We start from the raw sequence: 10,236 nt of genomic DNA on the forward strand, positions 1-10,236 counted from the left end.
GGAATCACAGATAATATCACCAGACAGCAGTTCTGCAATATTCAATGTATTGATGGAGAATTATATAACGGTCTTGAATGCTCTTCAAAATGTTAAGTGCAGCTTTTCTTCCTTTATTCACTGCAGGTCCAAACTGTTAAAAAACAGTTCTGCAGCACACGTTTATCATTTGTCAACAAATTTTAAGGAAATAACGCTGATTGTTTAACACAACGCTCTTCAAAAAAATAAATGAACAGCCAACTACTTTCTTTAAATTTGGTTGTTTTATTGAACTTTATAGCATTTAAAAAATATGTATGAAAGAACGTTGAAAAAAGGGACAAAAACATTTTGGGGAAAAGCAAAGACTGTTTTGAAAAAGACAACAAACAAATTTTGAATAATAAATATATGCGTGAAGTGGTTTGTCTTTCAGGGATTCATTCTACATTGTTTTACTAGATAGTTTGACAAAGATCCATTTTTAAATCGTGTAATGGTTGTGTTTCAACCCTAGAACTCTAACACTTTAAAATCTTTGAGGAAGTCTTAGGTGCACATATTTGATGGGGGTTTTAGCGGTCATCCCTCAAGAATTATATTAAATTTTTCAATTAAAAACAAATGCAATTTCCCATAATTTTGGACCATTTTTATAACCATATCTGTCTAAAACGATAAAAACGCTTGAGCAGATGACAAATTACACTCAAAGTGGCTAAAGAAGTCCACTGGGGAGCGACTGCAATCATTATCTGATCAAAAGGGCTCAGGTGCTGCACCCGAACCCTATAACAGGTCCAAAAAACCCTGACAATTCTTCTTGATTGTCCCACATTGTTACATAAAATTACTTCTTTAAATTAAGCACCACACAGGGGGCCTAAAACCACACTTCATAATGAATCACCTATTTTTTTTCCCCCGTCCATAATGCACTTGCACTTGCATTGATTTGTGGTCCTCTGCACAGGAACTGCCTGAGATTTGTCTTGCTAACACTGTAACAGCAGCCATTCAGCCAGACACCAGAACGGATTGGAGTTCATTTTGTCCTTGTGTCTTTAAAGCCTTCATCACAGCCCGAGTCATTTCTTATCAAGGGACTGTGGCGGTGAGAGCGAGTGTTGGAGCAGACGGCCTGCAGAGGTTAAATCCCTTCCCTGCAGCTGTGTAATGTTCTCCCATCCATCCTGACGACAGATGGCCCAAACCCATCCCAGGTTCCAGGCCAGTTTCTCACAATGAAGGGTTCTTTTACTCCCCCCCCCCCCCCAACAGGGACAGGTGGGGGCGGAGGGATTATGGGACACTGTAGGAGACAAAGGTTTCCTATTGTCTTTGTCTGAGTCCTAATGTAAAGGGTTACTTTATTGGATGATTATCCAAGATTTGTTGTTATTAAAAGTGCTAAAGAATTAACCGGACATATGCTGGATGGTTTGTTTACAACATCTGAGAAGTTCAGGTCCTGCTGGGTCTTCCTCAGGCAAATGGCCTTCAACAGTTCTTCAACCGTATACATAGAGCACAGACATGGTCAGCTGATCATGCATCAGCTAATAATAATAATAATAATAATAATAATAATAATAATAAATGTATCCTTTATTAGTCCCACAAGGAGAAATAACAATTTACACTCTGTTGTTGTTACACACATTACACACAGGCCTGTTTTTACAGACATTTTTAATCAGTTGATTGTCTTGTGCAGAGTTCCGGTTTGTTTTAAGTCCTCAACCATTATTCCAGTACTGAAGCGGAACAGTCCCGAGGGCCTGAATGACTACAGACCGGCGGCCCTAACATCAGTGGTCGTGAAACGTTCCAGTGCCGCCTCTATCACCATCTTACCCGAGCGGCTGCGGAGGAAGCTGTCGCTGATGGCGGTGGAACCCTCTATCTGCTGCTGGATCATGGACTTTCTCAGACAGACAGACAACAGCATGTGCAGCTCAGCCCGTACCAACATTGGAGCACCGCAGGGGTGGATGCTGTCAACCTTTCTCTAATCAATGATTGCACTTCCAACAACAGCTCCATCAAGTTGATTACATTTGCAGACAGTACCACCTGTGTCGGCCTGCGTCTCATCTAGTCGCATGCTGTGACACGAACAATCTGGAGCCTAACCAATAAAAGACAGTGGAATCGGTGATAGACTTCCGCAGAGCCCCCTCCTCTCTCCCACCCTTAACCATCAAGAGCTCTGCTATTAATGAACCAACTAACTTAATTCCTAATACATAACTGTTCATATGTTAGTACTGTTCATAGTGTTCTATATCCATAGTGTGTGTAAATCTTTGTTTTTGTTGTTTTGTGTGTGTAAGCACAGGTTGAGTAACAATGCTCCAAAGAAAAGTTCCTTGTATGTGTCCTCATACCTGGCAAATAAAGCTGATTCTGATTAAGAAGGTGGAGTCAGTCAAATTCCTAGGCACTGTCATCACAAATAACCTGAAATGGGAGGAAAACTGTTCTTCCATCATCAAGAGGCCTCACACTATAATATTTCCCTAAGGAAGTTAACCAAACTGAACGTCTCCAGCTCTGTTCGGTCCAGGGTTTGCAGAGCCACTGTGGAAAGCCTTCTGTCAACATCCATTACTGGACGCAGGCTGGCTAAACACAGGCCGCTGTCAATCAGGGACCGGTATGAGGCCAGAGTCAGGAAGTGGGCAGGTAAGATTGCTGATGATCAGTCTCAGACAGCAGGTGACATTTTAAGGCTGCTTCCCTCGGGAAGAAGGTACAGTGCGACGAGGACAAGGACCTCACACCACTTCAATAGCTTTTTTTTTAAGAGCCATTTCCCTCCTGAATGATCCACTGCCCTCCCCCCTCACTATTTTATCTTTGGACTATTATATGCATTTACTGTTTGTGTGTTGAGCTTCTGTGTTACTGATTGCTACATCAAACTCCTGTGTCTGCTGATGCATTTGGCAAATAAGGGGATTCTGACTCTGGTACGGCTCACTATGCATTGTATTTTGACAGGCTTTGGTTACACTTTACTTGAAGGTATCTACATAAGAGTGACATGACACGGTCACTAACGTGTCATAAACATTAGAAACAAGTCATAAATGTTTATGACATAATGCTTCTTTTAGTAAGTGTCATTGGGTTTTGTCAGGAAGAGTTAGGGTTCATGTGTCATGACTGTATCATGACAGTGTCATGACTTATGTAGATACCTTCAAGTAAAGCATTACCCAGGCTTCATTTAACCCTCATGTTGTCCTTGGGTCAAATTTGACCCCTTTTCAGTCTTTTAGTTTTTTTTAGCACACAAAACAAGCGGTTGAAATAAGCACTGAAAATGTAAAAAATAAAAATGTCAAAAAAGCACCCACAACATTGAAAAAGTGACAAAAATGTTGGAAAAAGTGATAATGTTGAAAAAAAGTGACCAAAACATTTTTTTTCATGGTTGACAGGAAGACAACACAAGGGTTAAAGTAGGCTGTGCAACAGAAGACAGTGTATAGTTGAATAAGCTATAAACGAGGAAATAAATCCACATTGAGGTTGTAGAACAAGGCTCGTCTTGTATGTTATCTTTTATAAAATGTAGTTTTTCACCCACTCTAAACTGCAGAAAGAGAGTCAGCATGTCAATTTATCATCTAAGACTTCCCCAAAGGTCCAGTGATTAGTCTGGTTTCTAGCTTGTGGGTTTAGTTTGTTCGTCGTTGCTCATATCTCAGAAACGGAGCTTGAACAACGTAGGTCGGCTTTGTGCGGAGAGGTCGGCATACACAAAATCTTTTGAAACCCACTTGGACGAGGAGTTTCAGAAGTGGGTAAAGCTACAAAAGCCTGATTTCTCAGCCCCTGGCGATGTAGTTAGTGTGTCTTTAGTGCTGATCAATAACTCAGTTTTTCTGCATTTTGGCTGGAAGATTCTTCCCTTCGTTCCCTTAAATGTTTAAGTTGGACTATCAGTATATGTAGTTCCTACCTTTCCAGAAAAGAACTATACAAGTAAGCCAATTTTACACATGGATGCTTCTGGGTCCAGCAGGTCCGCTCAGTTAACTATAAGACATCACTTTTCTTCAGTCAGTCGGCGTATTTATCGGCCTCATTGTGCTTTAAGGTTCTAGCATCTCAAAGGCATTTTATAAAGCACATCACTGTACACCATATTTTATCATCTGTACGTGGTGATTCAATTTGCTTGAGCAAAATTACAGATAAAACTAATTTAGATCACATGTCTCATAGAAAACCATACTAACTATACGACATGAAACATTAGGTGGATCTGAAAAATAGTCTTGGGGAGGAACTTGTTTTGGGGGCAAAAAAAGAAAATGCAACATACAATATTCAGGCACAAGTGTGGAATTAAACTAACTAACCTTAACGTTAGGTTGAGTGTCTTGCTCAGAGACATTTTGACATTGAACCACCAACCTTGCGGTTAAACAGCAAGAGACAACTCTCCCTCCCGAAGACTCAGCCCATGGGGTATTGGAAGATTCAGCAATAAACACGCTTTCAACTATCACATGACTGTTCAAAACTCCACTACCCAACGTACAATTTTACCAAAATGATGCGAATTAATCACGCAAATCTGTGTTTTCTTGCACACGGGGAGGTGTATTTTACTTTTGCAGGCGTGTGTTCTGAGTGGAGCTGGGTGATATGGGAAAAATCTAATATGCGGATGGCAATATTGTAGGATAGACGATCGGTGCTTTCACAAAACATTAACACAAAGAGAGTTTTGATAAATAATCCTCAATACTGTGGATAAAGTGACTGACTGGATAAAGGCAAGTTATTAAACAGCTAGGAAGTCTGGGAAGTTCAGAAAATGTCACCTTACTGTTTTGCAGCCTTCAAAAACCAGATTATGATATAAAATTTAAGACATCTAGCCTCAAATATCAATGTCAATATAATATCAATATATTGACCAGCCCTCTGAGCAGTGATGCTTGTGTGTGCGTGTGTGTGTGTGCGTGTGTGTGTGTGTGTGTGTGTGTGTGTGTACCTTTGTCGCTGAAGTCGTCGACCAGGATGACCTCGGCGATGAGCTGTGGGGGGGAGCGGTTGAGCACGCTGTGGACGGTCCTCAGCAGCGACGACCAGCCCTCGTTGTGGAACGGGATGATGATGCTGGTGTTGGGCAGCTTCTCCGCGTACAGCTTCGTTTTGCAGCTACGCGATAAAAACAGAAATTAGGGCTGCACGATATATATCGCTTTCTTATCGTCCTTGTGATATCCTTTTTCAATTGTCCAGGTATACTCGTTTCAGTAGCTGTTCTGGTATTTGGATCTTTTCTTATCTTATTTTATTACACGGCTTGGTTGAAGTCTAAGGCATTCTACTTAGTACCACACACCGTTGCCGTGCATAGCAGAGTGTTGCCATGGACGCAGTGCTGTTGACTCTGGAGGACAGCTATCAATCCGCTAAAAGGAGTCCCAAAAATGTATCAGCTGATGCAAAAGGTGGGAAAACGTGGATCAACTTCTGTCCTCCAGTTCAAGCAATGGCAGCATATCTGGTGAGCGTCATTGTGTTCACGTTCAGTTGCTTAATGGCTAATGTTCTATCAAAATATCTGTTCAAACATGAATGTAAATGATCTATTAATGTTGTCAGTTAATTTCATGGTGTAAAACTAAAGTGTAACTTCTCACCTTTCTAACTGTACATAGTTTAAGCTGTTTACTTTAGCTTTTACTTTACAAGAAAAGGCAAAAGTACGCCATCACTGGTCAATTAGCCGTGTGCTAACCTCGGCAACAACAGGACACCGCTATCTCCTCGCTGTCAACACTAGATAGAGTCTAGGATCGCTACGCAGCAACTTCAGCCTGGGACAACGCCGCTGATTAGAGCCCGACCGATAAAGGATATTTAAAGCAGATACCAATACGAATATTTGTTTTTTTAAAATCCGATATGCCGATATATGTTCGATATACAGTAATGTCCCAGTTTGGGAATAATAAAGTCCATCAAGTGAGTTTTTCCTCACCACTCTCGCTCTAGTTGCTAGAATTTTTGGGGTTGTTAATTATAGAGTGGGGTCTAGACCACCTAGACTTTAAAGTGTCTCAAGATAACTGTTGTTATGATTTGATACTATAAAAAAAAAATTCAATTTATGTAAATCTACTAACTGGCGCAAGAACCACATTCTGAATGTTTGCAACATATCGCAATGGAGATTTGTTTGTATTTAGTTGAAATTACTATAATTTGTATACTGAACTTTAAAATGTAACCGTTTCTTTTTTTGTGGTGCATTTTATGGTCATATCAATGTTCAAATTGTTCCTTTTCACTTGTTTTAAATCTAACAAGCCATTTGTTGTATTTTAGCAGAATACTGAAAGCAGCAGAACTGCAGATATATACTTTAATCTATCTGATTATTTTATCACAAGTAATGTCGTTATTGATATATTCAACAATGGTATTGCATATTGTCCTCATATCCGGCAACCCTAACAGAAAAATAACACTTGATACATGTACGGTGGCCATTTTCCAACGCTATCCTTTTTGTTCTTTTTTTCTGATTACTTGTGAAAAGGCACTAAAGTATCTCATTCACACTCCTCATCCAGCGATCAGTGATCTGCTTACACACTCACCTCCTCAGCACATCTCGGGTCACAGAGGTGACACATAGATTCAGTGATTAAAAGAATGTGCTTTTTGCAGGATGGAAGAGAGCGCTTCTGTAACCAGCTTGCTGAAATACACAATTCAGTCTATTTCCTACCCTTTACTATTAAAGTGAAAATTGTAATTGATAGAAAGTCTGGCGCTTTGTCCTCCATATGTAGACATTGAGGCGCTATAACAACATCACACTACTTCTACCTTTGCTCCTGATGGTTTGTTAACACAATCATCTGAGAAGCCATCATTGGAAACTACAGGTATTCCGATTGTTTCATGGTATGTGTCTGGTTTTCTCCCTCTGTCTCTCTGTGTCTCTGTCTCTCTGTGTCTCTGTCTCTCTGTGTCTCTGTCTCTCTGTGTCTCTGTGTCCCATGTTATGGCCTCCTCCCTCCACCTGTTGCACACCTGGGCGTAGTCAGTGCTCAGGTAGCGTGAGGGAGGTGATAAGAAGGCAGAGAGTGACGGGACAGAGGCACGTGGTAATGGCTTATGCATAGAATGCCAAGACAAAGAAGATGTAGAACATGTAAGAAATATAATGATGGAAGGAGAGAACTCAATACATGATATACTTGAAGAAAAGGGCATGACAAGGGAGAAACTTTACTTTAAGAAGCTTTATTCCTATTGCTTAATAATACTGGTATAATTTTTATTTTTATATATTTTTTTCGTACAAGCCTAGACTCAATGAAGTTCATGGTATTATACACTCCTGTACAGTTGTTGGCGGTATACTAATCTAATCAACAACAACAAAAAGACAGAGGCACATGGAGATCACACCAGCAAGCAGGTTTGTGTTTCCCCAGCCTCCGTGCACAGTTAGGTGTTTTTGTAATTTTGTTATTTAAGTTTATTGTGTGAGTTTTGGGCTGGAGATTACCGGAAGTTCGGTTATTCATCTCTTTTGTTTGTCTTAGGACTCATATACCCTTCTTAGGTAATGTAAGGGGAGACGCGGGGAGCGACAGCCCATTGGAGGAGGATGAAACAGCATTTAGGGATGAGGGTCTGCACCTAGCTGTGTGGTGTGAAAACAATAACCTGCCACTCAACACCCAGAAGACCAAGAAGATCCTTGAAGAAGAGCAAGGCACCGGCACCACCAACATCAGCGGTGCTGAGGTGGAACATGTGTCAATCTTTAGGTTCCTTGGCGTCCACATTACAGAAAGTCGTTCTTGGTCTCTCAACTCCTCTAGTCGGCGCCTACGGACCCTTAAGAAAGCACACCTTTGTACTAGAATTCCATCAGACTACCGCCGTACCATTGAAAGCATTCTCGCAAAATGCGTCTCTGTATGGTACGACGACTGCAACGCTGCCAATAGCAGGGCACAACAAATAGTAGTCAAATCAGCCCTGAGGACTATTGGCTCCCAACTCCCCTCCACCTACAACACATCTCGTAAACGCTGTAAAAACAAAGCCAAAACCATTGTCAAGGATTCCACCCACCCAAAACATGTTTTTTTTCACCCTAATTCCATCTGGCAGGAGATACAGGAGCCTGCACTCCCGCACCAGCAGGCTCAGGTACAGCTTCTTTCCAGAGGCTGTAACTCAAAGCTGTTAAACTTCACCTCCTGTTTAGCACGCTTCACTTTTTTACTTCTGTAGTGTGTACCTGTGTACTTTTACTGCACTGTTTCACCAAGGCCTTTCCACTGCTAACACCCAAAACTGCACAATCAATCAAATCCATCAAATGTATTTATATGGCAACCAGTAGGTATCCAAAGTTCTTCACGTCCAAGAGTAAAACACACATCATACAATAGAAAGAGTGAACATAGAAAAAGGAACAGAAGAATGAAATTGTCCTTCCACTGCTACGTATTGAAAGCCAGACTAAACAGTTGCGTTTTGAGTTTGGACCTAAAAAGAGCTACATGTGTAATAGTGTGAATATCAGGAGGGGGGGGGGGGGGGACCCTGCCCGTTTACCTGGACCTCGGCACTTCTAAAACTCGCCGATTTGAAGAACGCAATGACCAGCTGTGCTCCTGCAAAGTTAAAATTTCAGACAAATACTCAGGCCAGACCATTTAAAGCCTTAAAAACAAACACTAAAACCCTAAAATCTATTCTAAAACACACAAGGAGCCAATGCAGGGTGTAGAGAACAGAGAGACACGTGCACATGTATTTGTTAAAAAGCGAGCAGCAGCATTTTGCACAAGTTGAAGACGTGAGGTGGAGGTCTAATTCAGACCAACATAGAGAGTGCAGCATACAATAGTTCAAGCCTTGAACTAATAAAACCATGAATGGCCTTTTCTAGGTCGTGCCTGCTCAGGAAGGCTTACCTTCAGCCAGGAGACGAAGCTTTCACAAAGCTCATTCTAACATTACTGATCTGTTTGTCAAATTTCATGTTGCAATCAAAAGTAACCCCCAAGTTTTTGACAGCTGACCTAATGTAAAATACCAGAGCTCCCAAACTCAAAGCTGTATATATATATATATATATATATATATATATACACAGTATGTTTTATTCCATAACCTACCCATAAACCTGTACAATATTCATACAGTGTGTACTGTACATCACGTGTCTGTTTATACTCTCGGTACATAACCCTCTATCCTCCGTATCTGTCACTTTAGACATGTAATCTGGAAAACCTGTATTTATCCAGCTACTGTATACACTGTTGTACATAATTAATCTCTATTGTCTACATGACTGCAAAGAATCCTGAGTCACTGTATCTATTCCAATTGCGAGGTCGGTCCAGGGTCTTCCCCTCTTTTATTCATTTCAGCCGGGGTCTCCGATCCCTTTTTGTTTCTCTTTGTTTGCTAATTTAAGGAATATTTCAACGTAATTTAATAGAGTTTATGGTTCATTGTTAACCTTGTGTCTGGCATCCTTTATATGTTGCATCCTCCAATCGTTTTTGAGCCTTGGTTTGTTTCTTTAAATGGAGGCCGTAACACAAGTAGTGGATGCAACAATCCGATACCTCCTAATTTAGCCCTGATGAAAATCTGTGTTTTTATGTTCTTTTTTTGCGTTATGACTGACTGTCGAACTGGGTAATTAAAGAAGGTTCTATAGCAGGCATTGTTTGTGTTTGTTCATGTTTCACAAAAGGTTTAACCCAAGCAATTATAGTCATATCACATCAATAGAGGGATAGTAGTAGACAGCTTTTTAAACATAATGAAATATATGACACAAGCCTTCCAGCAAGATGGATTTTTGTGTGATATGTGATCCCACAATTCTTTCAGGATTTTTTGATATTGCGACAATCCAGCTGCCATGCAAGGTGAGTATGACAAGACCCATAATATAATAAAAATAAAAGCTACATAAAAGCAACTTTTAGTAATGACTCCTGAATAGAGCTCAGTGCGGGCACAGCTGTTATCAATGTCTGTAGCAGATAACGCACACTCTGATGAGGTTACAGCAATCACCTGTACATGTTCATCTCAGCAAGCGACGGGACCCCTGCATAAGAGCTAATCATGGGAGAAGAGTAGGCCTCTTGCTGATGGAGAGAGAGAGAGAGAGAGAGAGAGAGAGAGAGAGAGAGAGAGAGAGAGAGAGAGAGAGAGAGAGAGAGA

At 40.8% G+C, this 10,236-nt stretch overlaps 1 protein-coding gene across 1 annotated transcript in view; it reads right to left on the reverse strand.

The window, feature by feature from the left end:
- The window catches only part of LOC117955331 (polypeptide N-acetylgalactosaminyltransferase 10-like), a 75,565-nt gene that overhangs the window by 39,079 nt on the left and 26,250 nt on the right, over positions 1-10,236 (reverse strand). Inside the window, exon 4 of the mRNA XM_034889759.1 lies at positions 5,000-5,166. Coding sequence (XP_034745650.1) covers positions 5,000-5,166 — 167 coding nt within the window. The remainder of the gene's footprint in view (positions 1-4,999; positions 5,167-10,236) is intronic.

The sequence above is a fragment of the Etheostoma cragini genome, chromosome 13 (genome assembly GCF_013103735.1).
Source record: "Etheostoma cragini isolate CJK2018 chromosome 13, CSU_Ecrag_1.0, whole genome shotgun sequence".
In the NCBI taxonomy this organism is placed as follows: Eukaryota; Metazoa; Chordata; class Actinopteri; order Perciformes; family Percidae; genus Etheostoma; species Etheostoma cragini.